Source organism: Vespa mandarinia, chromosome 12 (assembly GCF_050613455.1).
Source record: "Vespa mandarinia isolate Hongniang chromosome 12, ASM5061345v1, whole genome shotgun sequence".
Lineage (NCBI taxonomy): Eukaryota > Metazoa > Arthropoda > Insecta > Hymenoptera > Vespidae > Vespa > Vespa mandarinia.
In genome coordinates this window covers 3612501-3632347 of record NC_140821.1, presented here as the reverse complement: position 1 = coordinate 3632347, position 19847 = coordinate 3612501, and the positions used below count along the sequence as shown (strand labels likewise).

Sequence of the window (19847 nt, the reverse complement as noted above, 5' to 3'; positions counted from 1 at the left end):
GCGTTGTGTAGTTTTACGCGGACGTAATCGTCGTCGTCGTCTTTGTCGTCGTCTTCGTCGTCGTCATCTTTATTGTAGATGAAATCGGCAATGTTTGCACACTGAATTTCCTATATAAGATCTCTTTCACTCTCTCTTTTGAAATTTATTCGAGATTCACGCGATATAAATCAATTTTTTATGATATTATACACAAGAAGATACACAATAGAAATATATTTAGCATTTCGATTTTTTTTTAAATAATGAATTAATCAATGGGAGACTTGTTTAGGAAATTTAGTAAGACCAAAGATAAAATAGAAATCTATTTAGCGCTTAGAAATACGCGTTCTGCGCTTTCATATTTTCTTACGTAATCATATATACATATATGCAAATATATATATACACAGATACATACACACACATATACACACGCACACATATATGTATGTATATATATATATTTTTAGCAACAACATTTTCGATCTCTATTCACATTTTGTAACGCATTAGAAAAGTACAATTAAAATTGCAGTTATAATGATTTGTTTAATATTTATATATTAAAAACATTGTTATACTTTATATATATATATATATATATATATATATATATATATATAGAGAGAGAGAGAGAGAGAGAGAGAGAGAGAGAAAGATTGATATATAGAATTCATTTGATTTAATTTGTGCAATATTTATGTAATATTTGGAAAAGATACAGATTTTGCAATACAGTGAATAGAGAAATGTTGTATGTAAAAAGAGATACATAATCGATGTTTAATGTAATATTTTTTTGGAGATTGTAAGAAAAAATATTTCATAGGGTCAAGAAACAAAAGATTTGGGTTAGATTACATCTTCGATAAATTGTATTTATCTAATTATTCTAATTTAATGCGTTTCTAAATTAATGCGTTATTTGATACACGATCCGTGTATCAAATCTGGAACAATAGGTTGAAAGATATAAATGGATATATTTAATTTTTTCTTACGATAGCTACAAATATATATATATATATATATATATATTCGTAGAGTGAAAAAGGAGAAAAAGATTATATACGCTTTGTAAATCGGCCGTTTCATTGAAAACGTATAGATAGATAAAGTTTTTTAAGTGTGTTTCGTCGTACCAATGGAGAAAGTAAGAAAAGAAAGAGGGAAGAAAGAAATGAAGGAAAAAAAAGAAAGAGGAAGAAGGGAAGGAAGAAGGAAAGGAAAGTAAATGACGTGTCGATCTAAAAATATCTTTGGAAATTATACCGGTAATCATGTAAATATTTACAAAATCTAAAAATCTTCGTTATTTTCAATTTGTCCCGGTATCATCTCCAAATGTCCTATTAGAAACTTATTTCCTTATATTGTCCTATTTTGAACCAAATCGTATATAATATTATTTATTTATTTATTTATTTATTTATGTATTTATTTATTTACTTGTTCTTAGAATTGGAGAACGGTAAGCGAATGAAAAAGATTGAACAATAAGAGATCATACGATTAGAAGAAAAGTGAAACATATATAAGATTATTTTGGTCGTAAAAAAAAAAAAAAAAAAAAAAAAAAGAAAAAATCTTTTTTCTTTTTCCTCCTTTTATGTTGTTTTTGTTTTTTTTTTGTTCCTCTGAGAATGAGAGTGGGAAAGAGAAAGAGACAGAAAGAGAAAGAAAGACAAGGAAAGGAAGAAAGAAAGAAAGAAAGAAAGAAAGAAAGAAAGAAAGAAAGAAAGAAAGAAAGAAAGAAAGAAGGAAAGAAAGAACACGCGTTTGAACAGTCGGGAACAAAGTACGAGAAGGTGGCGCGTCGTTGATTAGATGCGCGCGCATAGTCACGTGACCGTCGGTTTTACGGTTGGCCGGCGCTGTCGGCGTTGCGCTTCGCCCCCGCCACGTTCAGTGGCTAGCGAGCATCGGCTGCGAAAAGACGTACGTTTCGTTCGTCCCCTCCACGCGACGATCTCTCTTCCACCGCGGCTACCACGAGAGACTCTCCTCCTTTTTTTTTCCCTTCGGTCACCCTGACTAAAACTCTCTCTCTCTCTTCCTTCAAACTTCTCACCAACGGTTTGATTTTTTTCCACGGTCCTATCACGTTGTCGTTTATTTTCTATCACCTTTTTTTTTTTCCTTTCTTCTATTAATTTCTACTCGTCCCTTCCGTCATCGCCCTTTTCTCGTAAACGGGCGCGGGCGCGCGCGCTCGTCCTGCTGTACTGTCTCTCTCTCTCCCTTTCTCTCTTTCATCTCTTTCATCTCTTTCCTTCTTACCCTCCCTCCCTCCCTCCCTCCTACCCGTCCTTCCCTCCTTCCACCCATCCTCTCTCATTCTCTCTTTTTTCTCTCTCCCCTATTCTTTCGGTTTATCTCACGCGTGTGTTATATCTATCCTCTGTGTGTATATATCTCTCTCTGTGTATGTGGTCAGTGTACGCGCGTGCAAGACAACATAGCACGACTGTCACAAGCGTGCTGCTGCTCTTCTTCGCCCGTTCGTTCGTATGTTCGTTCGGTCGTTCGGTCGGTCGGTCGGTCGGTCGGTGCGCTCGTTTTGTCGTGTATCCTATCAGCCACAGTAGCAGCAGCAGCAATACCCGTCGCAATCGTAGCCGTTGAAGAATCAAAATCGAACATTGTCGAGAATGTCCGGACGCGTCGTTTCACGTCTCTGAATATATTTTTCTCCTATTGTGTATCGTATACATAATATATATATATACATATATATATATAGATATATATTGTATATATATGTGACGGTCTCTCTCCTCATCTCTATGTTTTCGTGTTCAATGTGTAAGTAAGCACTCTCTTTCTCTTTTTCTCTGGCACCTACGGTGCGTCGTTTAAACGACGACGAACGACAAGTTCGGAAGATCCAACGACGATCGCTTCGCACCCGATTGGCGCGCGTGTTCTACGTGCATGGAACATAACCTCCAAAGTCAAGTGAAACAAAGAGAGAAAGAGAGAAAGAGAGTAAGAAAGATAGATAGTTAGAAAAAGAGAAACAGAGAAGAGAGAGAGTGAGTGAGTGAGTGAGTGAGAAAGAGAGAGAGAGAAGAGCGTAAATGATAAAATAGCGATGGGGTCGCGCTGATTCTCTAACGGGAGATTCTCAAACAAAAGAAAGTAACAGGATAACGAATGTTATCGGAAAGAGGGAAAACACGGTTGATCGTGTATGAACGTCCGTGTTAATAAAAGAGAAAGAAAGAAAGTATAAAGAAGAATAAGAAGAAGAAACGAAGGGAAAGAAAGAGAGAAGGAAGAGAGAGAGAGAGATAGAAAGAAAGAGGGAGAAAAAAGAGAAATAGAACGAGATAGAGACGAGACGAAAGATGCGGGAGAAGGTTCCTTTGTGAGAGAGAACGTCCTTGCGAGGTGAGGCTCGCACCACGTGCTTCGTTAGAGTGGCGAAGAGGAGAAGGAGGAGGAGGAAGAGGAGGAGGAAGAAGAACGACGACGACGACGCGTCGGCGACGTCGCGTAGAGGTCTTCTTGGTATAGAGAATAGCGGCACGGTGGCCCGTCGGTTGAGAAGAGGAGGAGGAGGTGGAGGTGGCGGTGGTGGTGGAGGAGGTGGTGGTGGGGGCGACGGCAGAAGAGGAAGGAGGAGGAGGAGGGGTAGGGTGGAAGAGGGTGGAGGTGAAGGTGGTGGTGGCGGTGGTGGTGGTGGTGGAGGAGAAGGAGGAGGAGGAGGTGAGGAGCTTTGATGGCAGTAGTTGGGCCCAGCCGGCACTCGCGGGTGTCCATGAGCGTGTCTATGTCGCTGATGCAGGGGGGCGGGGCGGGGACGACAGGTGGAGGCGGGACGACGGGGCCCGGGGCCCACCCGGGCCAGGCGGTACTCGCGGCCGCCGCCGCTGCCGCCGCCGCCGCGGCGACTCAGCCGACCCCCACCTATTATCATCCCGCCGCACCCGCGCCACCCCCACCACCACCGCCCGCGCAGGATCCCGTCCAACCCGACAGACCCATCGGCTACGGCGCCTTCGGTGTTGTCTGGTAAGTTTTACACGTATCTTCTTATCAAGAGAAAAAAAAAAAGAAAAAAGAGGAAATACCTCTCACTAGCCCTGTCTCCTTCCTACTCTTTCCCTCTATTCCACGAACTCGCATTTATCTGTTCTTCCTTTTTCCCCCTTTTTCTTTTCTTTGTTTCTTTTCCTATGTGCCTTTTTTTTTTTTAAATCGCTGAACTATTTCCTCTGCGATTATGCGTATTAATGCGTTTTTATGATTACTAAGTTCGTTTCGTATTATACATGCTATGACAAAAATGTGGGAGAGATTATGTATCATACTTGTGTATGAGGCATACTTGTGACTGATTAAATTTTATTTTACGAGTTCTATGCGAGTTCTAAAACGTCTAACGGCACCAAGAGGAAACAATTATTCTTTACGTCGGTAGGATATTACTGCGTTCCTGCTTGAAACGGGATGTACATACACACGCGCGCGCATATATATATATATATATATATATATATATATATATATATATATTTCTTGAGTATGCAAATTACGGGGTTATTTTTGTTGAGATGCTCTAGATAAAATAATTAAGTTCATCCTCAAAGTTAAATTTCACAAACTGTCGTTCTAATATAATTATCATCATTGGTTTTCAACTTCTTAGGAACCATACGGAATTTTCTATATGAAATTTTCTTTGTCTTCTTCTTATCTTTTCTTTTTCTCCTTATGCGTCAAACCTAAAATTATTGTTGTCAATCCTTGTTGCTTTATTATCCGTTGGCCGACCCTAACGGACCTTTTGGCATTTCCGTTTTTAAAATCATTTTCACAAAGGATCCTCTCGTAAATCTTCGACTTCGGTAGTAATACACACACATATATATATATATCCCTTTGTTCCTTAACCCCACCCAATTTGAACTTGATTTTTTTTTCTTTTTTCCCCTATGTGCAATGGAGTTTAGAAAATGTATTAGAAAATAAACTATATCCGATCGATGCCTTAGAAGATCGTTCGTTCATTTTTATTTATATTTTTTTTTCTTTCTTTTCTTTTTCTTTTTTTTTTTTACCACAGGGAGAGATTCGATAACGGGGGCGGGGGGAGGGAGGGTGTAAGAGGAGATATAGAAAAAAAGCAAAAAAAGGGGGGGAGGAAGAAAACTTTCGGAAGATTAACGGAGAAAATCGGGGTGAAAAGGGGGTGGAGGAGAGACAGAAAGAGAGAGGGGCGGAAAGGGGAAGAGAGAGAGATAGAGTAAACTGATTCGATCGCATCTCGAAGAGCTTTCGGAGGGTTGCTTCTGACGTTGCAGAGAGAGAGAGAGAGAGAGAGAGATGACTAAGGGTGGTGGTGTAGGGTATCCGAGGGGAAGGGTGGATGAGAAGATGATGGGTGGCTAGGAGGTACAGGCCACATTGCCATGGCAACCGCGACCTCGCGAGATAAGGAGAAAACGTGACTAGATTGCGCGCGGCTTCTCCTCCTTGCATTACGACTACTATATTTCGATAAATGTTTAACAGATCGGACTGCGGTATTTGTATTATTTTGTTCCATGTTTAATAATATTAAATATCTGTTATATTATAGAAACAATGAAAAATGATTACTTCTTTTTTTTCTTTTTTAGCTCTATTGACGAAGGGTTTCATCTGTCACGTTACGATCTATTTATAATTCATGTCCTTCCTGGATAAATTGTATTTATATTGTACTTATATGATTTTTATTTCCTTTTTTTTTTGTTTTTAATTATTATTATTATTATGACAAATATCTTCTCACTCTCTCACACACACACTCTCTCTCTCTCTCTCTCTCTCTCTCTCTCTCTTTATTCTTAATATGTTAACGTTTCGCAAATATTTTTTAAGAACAATGAAAAAGATAAGGCACAGAGAGAAAGCGAAAAGCGGACGCGAATGAAGGCAAGAAAGAAGGAGGATTGTAGATAAGCTCCCAAAGAAATTTTAAAATACACACAGAAAACAAATTGTTCTCTCGTAGGACGTTTAAGAAAAAAATGTGAAGGAAAAAAAAAAAAAAGAAAAAACCCCACTATTAAGATTAAAAAAAAAAAAAAAAAAAAAAAAGAAAAAAAAGAAAGAAAAGAGAAGAAGAAAACAAAGAAAGAAAGAAAGAATTAAAACTATATGTATTTTGGCGTGGTAGCCTTTGTCTCTTTGTTTTGAAATCAAATTTCGCGGTTTCGTACGAGGTACGAACGTATCGAGCCGATCATTGCCGAAGTTACGCGTCGATACGGTACCGAACAAAGGAGTTGGCGCTTCATCGTCGTCTTCGTCGTCTTCGTCGTCTTCGTCGTCGTCTTTGTCATTGTCTCTTTGTCGTCGTTGTCGTCGTCGGTAGTAGTCCTCGCTGCTTTTATCTCTTGGTCGCATTCGCGCGGCACACGTGCACGCATGCGCTTGCATACAGCGTGCACGAGTTGGTCCCCTCCCCTCTCTCCTATCCTACCCCCACTCCCATCCCCCACCCCTTCTTTTGTCGCGGGAGGCATGATCTGCGTGGGCGGATGCCGTTGACATCAAGGAGACTTAACTTAAACCTATACAAAAGTTTAATTTTTAAAACAGCGAAGAAATAAGAAACTTTGTCAAATGTGAAAAAGGAAAAATATGAAAGAAGAAAGAAAATCATAGAAAAATGAAATTGGTTTTTCTTTTCTTTTACTTTTTAATTTTCTTCCCCCCCCTCCCCTCTTCTTTCGCCCTTCTTCATCGAAGTCATTTAATTACATGTAATTTTTTTCAAGAATGAGTAATGATCGTAAAGCAAAAAAAGAAAAAAAGGAGAGAGAGAGAGGGAGAGAGGAGAGAAGAGAGAAGAGAGAAGAGAGAAGAGAAAAGTAGAGAAAAAAAAGACCTGACGTTATCAAGAAATATATAATTATTATTGACGATCGTTTCGATGTTTTATCATAACGATTCGTTGTGATGATAATGATAAGGCTACCGTTTCATTTTCCATCTTTTCTTCTATCTCGCTCACTCTTAGGTTGCACGTGCATTGAATTAACAGTGTATGTATGGCTTGTGTCGCGTTTATATATATATATATATATATATATATATATATATATATGGATATATATATATATATCTATATACATATGTGTATATGCAAGCTATGCACAGTTTCTCTCTGAGTGCAAGGTCCTAGCATTGACTCCAAACAAGCCGCCGGTGTAAATTGCACAAGCGGCTAAGTGTATCTCTCTTTCTCTCCTCTATCTCTATCTCTATCTTTATCTCTATCTCTATCTCTTGTTATTCACTTCTCTATTTCCGCGTTTTGATTTAGACAGGGATCTAAGGTAGAACGAAGAAAGAGTGAAATTCTAAGAAGTCACTTTGTGTGATCATGCTATGTGCTTAGTTCTTCCTTCACTTGAATTATATATCTTATATATACTTATTATATTTCATATCTGTGCGCATGCATGCGTGCGTGTACGTGTGTGTATGTGTATAGATATATGTATAGATATTTTTTTTTTTCTTTTTTTTTTTTTTTTGTATAATTTTTATAAATACAATATCGTGAAATATCTCAAATTGTTTATATCTAAATTAATATATCTCTGTAATCAAATATTTAATATCTTTTCTTTTTTTTTTTTTCTTTTATTCTCACTTGGAATTAAAGTTTTATCAGACACTATCTGAAGGAATTTAAATCACTCTTTTGGCTGAGTTGTACCAGTTGTATCGCGGATAAGTAATCGCCACCCTTTTGCGGTCGTTTGTTCTTCTTCTACCAACATACATAAATCCATACGTACATACATACATGCATACATACATATATACTCGGCCTAGATCAAAGTCCGAATTCGAGGAGCCGAGCCGGATTCGAAGTGACTGGTACCAATGTGGCGGTCAAACCAGCTGCCTGGCAGGTGATGCCGCAGCTGCTTTCGAGCATGTAGTTGGTAGCAGTCTACCTCTCTCTCTCTCTCTCTCTCTCTCTCTCTCTCTCTCTCTCTCTCTCAGACACATACACACATAGACTGTCTTTCACACTCTCTCTTACACTCTCTTTCTCACTTGTACACGTTGTCTCGACTCCCTTTCTCCTTGTGGACCAATGGAGAGAATGATCGTCGAAAGCAACCTTCAAAAACCCTGCGAAATTCAAAAGGGAAAAAGGGAGAGATTTCGACGATATTTGAGGGAGCTGTCGAACTTTTCTTTTATATTTTATTTTATTTTATTTTATTTTATTTTATTTTATTTTATTTTATTTTATTTTATTTTATTTTAATTTCTCTTTTATTCATTTTATTTTTAGTATTTCACCTTTTCGTGTCGCTGACTCTCCCCTTTCTCATTTTTTTCTCTAATCGTATACATAATATGTGAATATATCGTGACGGTACCAAACGGTATTATATTATACTAAGGGTAACTGTGTTTCTCTTTGCTAGTTGGAATAAAATTGTCCGTTTTGAAATTGTAATCGATTTAACTCAGAATAACATATAACACCATTATATATACTTATCGGATTTATCTTTTAGTTTGTATCGTATAATAATAATGATGATGATGATAATAATGATAATGATAATAATAATAATTATTATTATAATAATTGTAATTATAATAATTATTATTAGTTAAATCGTATGTCTAAAGCGATATAAATTTTCATATTTCATTCTTTATTTTTATATATATATATATATATATATATATATATATATAATATATATATATAGTATCATAGATAATAAAGAATAAAAGATAAAAAATTTTATATGATATTATACATTAAAAGATAAATAAAATATTGATACGCCGTGAATACACTAAGTTCACCATATTAGTATCTAATAAAATTGATATCCTTGATATAATGATACTACATCTAATGATACTACAATAATTATTTGACTGCCGTTAAGATTGGAATAAATGCGTTAAAAGAGAACGGGTATACGTATTTTGCATATGCAAGTTGAAAAAAAACTTGCTCATGTTCCACATATACGACGAGCTCGCCTTCATCCTACTAAACTGGATATTACAGCTGGTTGAAAGGAATATCGCGATGATCTTTTCTGTTAATCGAAACTGGAAACTCGCTCGGAAAACCTGTCCCCTTCCTCTCCCCGTAAGATTCTTCGTCTTGCGACGGAGTAAAAAATAAAAAAAAAATAAAGAAAAAAAAAAGGAATAGAAAATAACTACAGGAAACGTTCAAGTTTAAAGCGCTCGTTAAATTTATTAATCGATGACAAAAAGTTATCCTGCCTGTCGATCGATGTGTGTCTACATACATAGTAACGATTATCAAATGAAATTATTTGTAGAAAAATTGAAAAGATCGAATTTTTTTTTTTTTTTTTTTTTTTTTTTTTTGTAACTTCGAGGGTGATCCTGAAGTATTATAAACTTAGGTCTCTGTACATTCTCTCTCTCTCTCCCTCTCTCTTTTTCTTTTTCTTTCTTTCTTTTTCTCTCCCCTATCATTTTCAAGGTCCAACAAAAATCTATTTTAATTTGTTTCACTAATAAATAATTTCTATGTTGTGTGATATTAAATTTGTGATAGAATTAAGATTTCATAGTTAATGTTGGATATTTTCTCTTTTTTTCTTTTCTTTTTCTTTTTTTTTTTTTTTCGATGCAAAGATCCGTAAAATTGATCAGAGAAAGAAAATGACATTTTATCGGAACATTCCAACTCTTCGGAGTAAAACCACCTACACGACAGGAAGTTGGAGTAGCATGTGTTGCCGGTATTTCCGGTGCGACATCCTCCCCACCCCCCTCTTGCTTTTTCCTCTTTGAATCTCTCTCTCTCTCTCTCTCTCTCTCTCTTTCTCTCTTTCTCTCTTTCTCTCTTTTTACAGCAACATTCACCGCCACCCTTCTGCTGACTTTTCGACTCGACACGCTAGTTAACTATGTGTGTATGTATGCATATATATATATATATATATGTATGTATGTAGGAAAGCTAACAGCTGCAGCTGCATCGAGAAAAATATCGCAACATCCCGTGCGATCGAACTGCGATAAATAATTTCTACTTTCGCCAAAAATGAAATGTGCCGTCGACGTTGTTGCATTCGTTGTCGCATTTAATAATTTATATTACGGCAACGAAGATAATATAATATTTGATTTCGATACGTTAAATCTTATTAAGTTTTGATCAGATTATTCTACTTTTTAAATCGTCATTTTTTTCCCTTCTTTTCAACATTTCATTCGGACAAATTGGAGTTGTAGTATTCATTTTCTCTCTCTCTCTCTCTCTCTCTCTCTTTTTTTTTTTTTAATCCGAAGAAAGAATAAAAGAGAAAAGAAAAGAAAGTTAGCCTAAAAAATCTCGATAAAATAAAATTTCTAATTAATTTTTCAACACCGTCTATTGGAACTTTCGATTCGGTCCTAGAAATTTTTCGTCCATCTTATATTGGTGTTATCTTTTTTTTTTTTTTTTTTTTAATCTTTCGAAGCTTTAATGAGAATGAATTTTTTTTCAAATACATCGAAGATCTTAGACAATCATAAAAATTGCGGTGATCAAATAAAAACAAAATTATGGACTTTGACACGATTTATGACAATAATATTTTAAATAGTCATCTCTAAAGAAGTTTTATTAAATATTAAGGAATATGACGATTCGACAAAAAATTAGAAAATGCGATAGAATGTTTCTTATAATTTAGAATAAAGGATGAAAATGCTGTTAGGACGTGTGTGCTTTGGGGAAAAAAGAAAAAAAAAAAAAAAAAAAAGAAATAAATAAAATAAAATAAATAAAAGGGACGACCCTCTGAATAAAAGGGAAGAAGGTTGTGGATGGTACTAGGAGGAGCAGGAGGAGGAGGAAGAGGAGGAAGAGGAGGAGGAAAAGGTAGTCGTCGACTGCATTAGTATAAGGGGCTTTAAAATCGGCTTTGGGAGTGGCGATGGATGTTTGCATGGGTTACCTACTGCATCCGCCTGTACACAATTTCATCCCCATTGGGGATGAAACTGGTAGAAAGAGAGAGAGAGAGAAAGAGAAAGAGGAAAGAGATAGACATAGGACATAGAATAAAGCGTTGCGTTTCTATACTTTCGTCCGAATAAAATTTCTATTTGCAATAACGAAGAAAAAGAAAAAAAGAAAAAAAGAAAAATAAAATAAAATATTTTGATCGCGTCCTAATAATTTTCGTTGGTTTAAAGCCAATCGATTTCTAATTATTAATGAATATAATTTAAATAATTTCTTCTTCTTCTGGCAAATTAGAAAATAGTATTATTTGAAGGATTAAACACAGTAGATAGAGACGCGTATAATTCTACATACGTACGTATAATGACTTTCTCTTCACGATGTTATCATAAAAGATCATGTTAACTCGAAGACAGATCAAATATGTTAAAACCTATACGACCTACCTGCTGCGTGCGACAACCTTGACGCATTTCAATGGATAACTCGTCGCGGTACGCTTTGCCAACCAGTTTCTGCGATAATGGACTCCATAATCATGCCATAAAAGGAAGAAAGCAACGGTGTCAAGTCCGAGTACGTACACTTGTCGAGGGACACATAGTGTGTGTCCTCTCCTGGCAGGTGTATGCTGTCTTTCCTCCTATCGATATGTGGTATTCTTTGCAGCTGCTTAACCTGTTAAATTGTGTTTGACGAGTATACTTTTGTATGAGTATATCCCAATTTTCTCTCTTTTTTCATTTTAGTTTTTTCTTTTTTTCTCTGTCTCTCCATTTTCTTTTTTTTTTTTTCTTTTTTTTTTTTTTTGGTCTCCGAGTATACTCGCATCATAGCAGAAAAGAGAGGAAGAAAGTAAGAAGGAAAAAAAAAAGGGAACGAAGAGATTATCGTTCCGTCCATTTCAATCAAGATTTTTAATTAAAATTAAAGAAATACTTTTGTAAATTTAATATAAAAAAATAATAATGAAATAAAAAAAATTGTCACTTATTTCTCATTACTCATCGAACAACACAGATGTATTTTTAATCAATAATATCAACGTATATGACGATCAATAAAATTATTGATTTCTCAGAAAAAGAAAGAGAAAAAAAAATAAAAGGACTAATCAATTGCCATTACTTTATAATTGAATTCAATTTTATGAGGGGTCCGTTTAATTCTACGTTTGATGAGTTATATTCATTATCTTTTAATTTCTATTACACAACCACGTACGATAAATATTTGTAAAATAGATGTACATATTTAAAAGGCTATAAATCTATAGATGTAAAGATCGAGATGGATACGGATAGTATCTATGTGAGTGTTGTATGTATGTTGTATATATATATATATATATATATATATATATGAACTTGATTAAAACTATAAGAGCAAAATGTAAATATGTTAGAGAACGGAGAGTTAGAGATCGTCAGAGTTTCGTTTGAGCCAAACCTCGCATGGAGAAGGAGTGAAACTCTCTTGGCCATGGGCGGTAAAGGAGATAATAGTCGTGCGCTAGGAACGAACTTTCTAAAATGCGAAACATCAGCAGCCATCGTCAGTATTCTCAGATGGTCAGGCAAGCAATCCTAGTTTTCCAAACTTTTATTATTTCGGTCTTACTACCTCGTGAGATACATATTATATTTTACGAGGAAGAAACAGAAATTAATTTTTTTCTCATCACTTTTTAAAATTAATAAATACGTTTATTATTCTATAGTTGTAGATGTATATACGTGAAATGTATATATATATATATATATATATACATACGGGCTAAAGTACTACTACTATTACAGATTTAATTACTTGACGAAGAAGTAAATTGAGAGTTTAAACATTAACGTCAACGTTACGCATCTACAATTTCATTCTCCCTTTCTTTTTATTATTTATTTATTTTTCTTTTTTCTTTTTTTTTATTATATTCATTCATCCATTCATCCATTGATTGATTGATTGATTGATTGATTGATTTATTGATTTATTTATTTATTTATTCTTTTTTAATTAATTTTTTACCGAATGAGAGAAAGAAAGAAAGAAAGAAGAAAAAAAAAAAAAGAAATTACTGTTCCATTCGAAAGTAATCTCGCATCCTTTCTCTCATCCATATCTCCTTATGTTCCCCTCACTCACATCCCCTCTCGATTATTATTTTCAAATGATATTTCTTCTCGAAGAATCTGTCCGTCGGTCATGTATTATTCTTTCGTAAATACGATGTCGTCTAACTTTATAGATTATTCATATGCCTGTGTACGAGATCGTGAAAATATTTCTACGAAAGAGAAAAAGAAGAACAAGAAGAAGAAGAAGAAAGTAGAAAAGCAATGCCACGAAATCGATGATTGTATACAAAGTTAGATAGAGAAACATCGAAGAACTCTTGTCGGATCATTCACATAATCACAGACACACACGCACACACATACACACACACACACACACATATATATATATCGTATATTTTACAACAAACGTTTACAGAGTTTATGTCGATTTCATACATTTTTCATATATGAAAATAATATCGATCATAAAAATGTAGAGGCTAGTCGAGAAGAACTTTTTCTATCGAGTTTGTCTCACTTTTTTTCTCTTTCTCTCTCTCTCTTTCTCCCTCTCTTTTTCTCTTTGTTTAAAAAAGATAAAGAGACAGAGAGAAAACTGTGATCATAGACGAACCCTTTGTTCGACTTTTCGCATCATCGACTTTCGGTGAGCTTTCGTTACGCGCTCGCCTTGTGCTGGAGGTCTAATAAAGCCGAACCAGCTTCTCTCTCTCTCTTTCTCTTTTTCTCTCTCTTTCTCTTTCTCTTTCTCTCTTTCTCTCTCTCTCTCTCTCTCTCTCTCTCTCTATCTCTATCTCACTCTTTCTAGTCTCGTCTCTCAGCGATTGCGAAGGTTATTTGCGGACAGTAGAACGTGGCGTAGCAAAAGGGGGAAGCAAAAGAGAAGAGGGAGAGGAGGGAGAAACTGCAGTTGCAACAGAACATGTTATGGTGTACCATAGTCATAATATCTGTCTGACAAACCTTTACCAATTTTTTTTTGTCCTTTTCTTTTTTTTTTTTTTTTTTCTTTGTTCTCTCTCTCTCTCTCTCTCTCTCTCTCTCTCTCTCTTCTTTACTTTTCTCTTTTTCTTCTTTTTCTCTTTTCCACGACGAAGTGACACTTCCAAGCTATAAATTTTTTTATAACCCTTTCAATGCATGCGGTTGCAACAACATAAGGATAGATAAATAAATATTTTTTTATATGCGACAGTTTAGTTTTTCATTAAATTCTGTAAAAATAAAAAAAAAAAGAAGAAAGAAAAAGAAAGAAAGAAAGAAAGATGATTTAATTCGTTCATTATTTTATTTTTTTTTTTTTTTTTTTTGTTAAAATATTTACTTTAATATTTAATATAGCATATAGCTTTTTTCTTTTTTTTGTTTTGTTTTGTTTTGTTTTGTTTCGTAAATTAAACATTAAAGTATTAATACGATCATTTGTTCGTCAGTTTTATGCTTCGTTAAAATATTTACTTTAATATTTAGTATAGCATATATCATTTTTTTTTTTTTTGTTTTGTAAATTAAACATTAAAGTATTAGTACGATAATTTATTCGTCAGTTTTATACTTTCTCGAGTTTGATCATTCCATGGTCGAAATTTAATTAAATTTAAAGTTTGAACGTAATAACAACTTCCATAATAATCGCATCGTATATTAATCGATAAATAATTAATAATGATAAAATTTATTTTTAGATTATGATAAAATAGTTGAAACGTACGATTATGTGAGATATTTTGGAATATCTCATGTTTGATGATACGTTATAGAAATGATCCTCAAAAGTTATAGCGATTAAAGGAGAGTGCGTAAATCAGTTTTTTTTTATTCAAATTAATACCAAGATGTTCCCTCGTTGGAAAGGAAAGTATTTTGCTTGCAATAGAACGAGCAAACCAAGAAAATTGTGGTAGAATATGTATATTACTAGAATATATATATATATAAATATGTATGTAGATGCATACGTATATAGATACATATATACATACGTTTGTACTGCCCCGGTGCAATATGCAATATATTTATATATAGCGTGGCCCAAATAAAGTGTTACAAGCTCTTTTCTTCCAAGACGTGTGAGAGATAGTGTCGTGTCAAATATCTTTTTTCTTTTCCCTTCTTATTTTCCTTTCTCTTCTTTTTATTTAATCAGCGTATAAGACACATAAGTTATTTGGCGAATAAACTAATTTATCTCGTTGTAAGATTAAAAAAAAAAAAAAAAAAAAGAAATTGTCACATTTTTCTCGACGAGTGGTATAACTTTAAAGAAGGAAGAAGAGGAGAAACATGAAAAACAAATTTTCACGAACAATCGTAACTTTCAATAATTTTTATCTTCTTCTTTCGAATCAGTTGTAAAGTCAATTAGGAATTATTTTCGATTTAGAAATATAAATTTAAAAAAAATCGACACATTGAAATTCGAACAGCTTGTAACTTTATTTGACCCACCCTATATATCTACGCGCACACACGTACACACATACACACATATATATATATATATATACGTACATACATATATACATATATGAATACGCATAGACGCATATATATATATATACACACACCATGTTAATGTATGTATGTATATAAGTATATACGATTTATATAGCGAGGGAAAAAGGAGCCGCGTTGGGAGCAATACCGTGACGGCCACTGCCCTTCTTCGTTGCTTCGTTCTTTATTCTTCTCCACCGAATCGCATCTTCTTTCCTCTTCTCGTCTCTTCTCTTCCTCTTTTAAACGTTTTAACCTTTTACGGATCAATCGTTCCACCGCTCTCTTTATTATAGGTATACAGGTAATCTCGCGAAATACGCGAAGAGTATCGCTTCGTTGCATTTCGAAAGTTCAATGATCCGATCTTTATTTTCTTTTTTCTTTTTTTCTTTCTTTCTTTCTTTCTTTCTTTCTTTTTTTTTCTCTTTCTCTTTCTCTATCCTATTCTCGTATACATTTTGTTTTCTTTTTTTTTTTTTTCTTTTTTTTTTTTTAACACACTGACGCGACAATTTCGATCGTTCAGTTTAAAGTTCATACGAAGTTCGTATTCATTCGATAGATTCGATAAAGATCGAAGTCAGTTTTGAAAAGAGATTGTTTTTCTTTTTTCTTTTTTACCTGATTCCCAACAAAATTTTTTTAATTGATAATCGACGTGACAATCGTCGAAAGTTTCAAATTGTTTATTTAAGAAGCCGAGCTTGAATATGTTTTTTTCTGTATTTTTTTTCTTCTTTTTTTTTTTTTTTTTTGTCTCGAAATCGAAATGAATCTCGATTAAGTGTAGATGTTCAAGTTTGATTCCATCTTAAAAATTTCATCTTCTATCGTTTTGTTTGTCCTTCTTCTTTTTTCTTCTTCCACATTTCACATCTTTAATTTATTAATTAATTAATTTATTTAACATGCGATATTACGACACCCATTCCGTGTCCTTGTATCAAAGGATATCAGAGTTAATTTTTTTTTTTTTTTTTTTTTTAAAGAAAAGAGTAAATTGGTGTAGGGACAAGGAAAAAAGAAACAGCAGAGTAGTAACTAGTCAGTTTACAAGAGTAGTTATCATGGTACTCAGAAAGAAGGAGAGATAGAGAAAGAGAGAACGATTGGAAGAGAGAAGAGAAGAGAAGAGAAGAGAAAAGAGAAGAGAAGAGGAGAGAAGAGGAGAGGAGAGGAGAGGGTCCCATGTAGCTCGTGTACTTTCGAAAAGTCAATGGCCCTGATTACGAAGTGCTTGTACAGCTACTTACATTGCTGTAGCTTGACTGTTACGTAGGCTCCTCGTAGTCGTGAGTACTCAAGGTAGTTTCGTTTGGTTACACACAGGAAGATACAATTTTTCTCTGTCTATCTTTCTTATCGTACGTATCGTACCTATCTTCCTTTCTTTTCCTTTTTTTTTTTTCGTTTCCCCACCGAGATAACATTTTTTCCCCTTTTTCTTTTCTTTACTTTCTTTTTTCCGTTTTTTTTTCTCCTTAAACTTTGAAGATTTTTTTTCAGTTCGTTGATATCCAAACGACTACCACTATTAGTAGTACAGTAGTAGTAGTAGTAGTAGTAGTAGGGGAAAGAGGAGGAGCAGGAGGAGGAGGAGGAGGGGGGGATGTTTTGATAACTTTACAGAGTGTAACATACTAGGATAGTTTGGATTTATGACCCTAGAGATATCATTGGAAGAAAGTTAAAGGTGTATCTTGAGACAAGGTCAAAGAGTTTGCGATCCTTTTTCTCTCTGTCTCATTCTCACTTTTTTATGTGTTAACACTTATGGATTTGTATCGTGTTTTATATAGATGGAATAGATAACAACAACAACAACAATAATAATAATAATAATAATAATAATAATAATAATAATAATAATAATAATAATAATAATAATAATAATAATAATAATAATAATAATAATAATAATAATAATAATAATAATAATAATAATAATAATAATAATAATAATAATAATAATGATAATAATGATAATAATGATAATAAAGATATAACGAACGATCTAAATAATAATAGGAAGAATTCAATTTTATATTTGAATTTTGTTTTATTAGAACGATAAACAATTTGTTTTATCTTGTTACAACAATTTATATAATATTTGCAGTATCAATCATTGTGATAAATCCATGTGTTATATTTACAATATTATATGAATATTTATACGAAAACGTTCGATTTAATTTTTGCAAATTTTGCGAGTTTAATTGTAATATTTATTACTTATTGTAAATAAATTTTTATGAAGCCAAAAAAAAAAATATACATAACACACACACACACACATTTATTTGTTTATAGAAAAATCGTATATCGATTCATTCGATAAATAATTATTGCATGAATAATTTCTTATAATTATTATCTTTTGTTGAAAATTATTAATTTATGGAGAATGTTTATATCTTTTTACGTAAGACACACATACACACACACATATGTATATATATATATATATATATATATATATATATGTATTATATGTATGTAAGAATTTCTTGCATGATGCACATATAACATTCGGTTATGCTCGAGCGAGCTTGCATATTCCAGCCGGTGACAATTTAATTCCTTTATCATCGTCGAGTAACGCTTGTGCGCGCGCATGCGCAGACCTCCATACGCATTAATTCGTTTATCGCGGAAGCGACTAAAACCGACGCGGATATTGCAAATTACTATTAGCCCGTTACTGTCTCCTCGTCAAGCAACCGAGTCGAATGGCTGACTGGCTGGCTGACTGGCTGGCTTTGCTTCCTATCTATACCTAAAACCATCGGATAAATTTATCCAATTTTTCCATAAAAATCAAACACGGAAAATATCGATTTATTCTTCGTCAGTCAGACACGTCATACGCATAAACGCATAACTTTTTCCTTTCTTCTTCTTTTTTTACTTTTTTTTTTATTAATAATTAGATTTCATTTACAATTGTCATCATCATTATCATCATCGTCGTCATTATAATTATCATCATCATCATCATCGTCATTATTATTATTATTATTATTATTATTATTATTATTATTATTATTATTATTATTATTTTTATTTTTCTTTTTTTATTCTTTCTTTTTGAAATAAAATACAAATAGTTCGAACGCGCGTAATTAATTCATTCATTATTAATTGGTCAAAATGATGTTAAATAAATAATGAAAATGAAAGGTAAATATTTTTCATTATGAATGAAATCCTCCCTCACCCCTCTCTTTTTTTCTCTTTCTCTCTTTTTTTTTTTTGTTTTAAATTTATTGCTTAAATATTTGTATTACTTCCCATGAGGGCCATCGGTATATTAACGATTCTACTATATAATTGCAAATTTTGTAATTATAAAGTAATCGAAAGATTGATTATTATTAGCAAACGAAAAGTGGTTGTTAACGAGGCAATAAATTATTTACAAACACGGTCTTGTAACAATGGCATTTATCGGTACAACGATTATCCGCAATAATTTATCGGTTTTGAGAATTGGCCATGTTACTCGTCAATATTTTATTTCCTCTCAGAGAAATCAAAATGTATCTAGAAAGAAAGAGAGAGAGAGAGAGGGAGAGAGAGAGAGAGAGAGAAAGAGAGAGAGAGAGAGAGAGAGAGGGAGAGAGAGAGAGAGAGAGAGAGAGAAAGGGAGAGGGAGAGAAAGAGACAGAGAGAGACTGATCGAAACGAAAGATGAGAGAGAAAGAGAGAGAGAGAAAATAAGAGGGTCACCGAACCCGCATTTTCATAGAATCGAACAAATTTTCCGAGATTCGATGATAGTTCTATATCGTTAAAACGAGTTAAATCAAGCGTGAATCGAAATGCCAGAGAATGCATCGATTATTAACGTTAATCCCGCGTTTCTAGAGTAGGTGGTATATACGCACATTATATACGGGCCGTGTGTAAAACACAGCGATATATACCTTTATGAACACAGGAGAGACCAATTTGCAATTCATTTGTTGTTGGCCAATGTACGACATACATATATATATATATATATATATATATATATATATATATATATATATATATACATATAGGAGGTATGAGGGGAATTGCTTCATAGCTTTTTCCCATCCCTTCCACTCTATCAATACAATATTTCTATTTTTTTTTCTTTTTTATCTTTTTTCCTTTTCACCCCCTCCGTTTACACTTGCTCACAACACCCTCCACCTCCAGTCCTCTTCATCCCCCTCCACCATTATCCCTTTTCCCCCACCCCGTTTCTTTTTTGTTCTTTTTTATTTTCCACACTTTTGTCGTTTACACTCTTTATACTATTCATTGAAAAAATA

General features: G+C 33.8%; 1 protein-coding gene across 2 annotated transcripts in view; it reads left to right on the top strand.

Annotated features, from left to right (window-relative positions):
* The first annotated feature begins 3655 nt into the window (after positions 1 to 3655).
* nmo (serine/threonine-protein kinase nemo) overlaps positions 3656 to 19847 on the top strand; it is a 112678-nt gene continuing 96486 nt past the window's right edge. For both annotated transcript variants that reach the window (XR_014982836.1, XM_085660703.1), the window contains exon 1: positions 3656 to 4002. Coding sequence is in view for 1 of the 2 variants with exons in the window: in XM_085660703.1 (XP_085516829.1) it covers positions 3710 to 4002 (293 nt within the window). In the remaining variant the exon portion in view is untranslated. The remainder of the gene's footprint in view (positions 4003 to 19847) is intronic.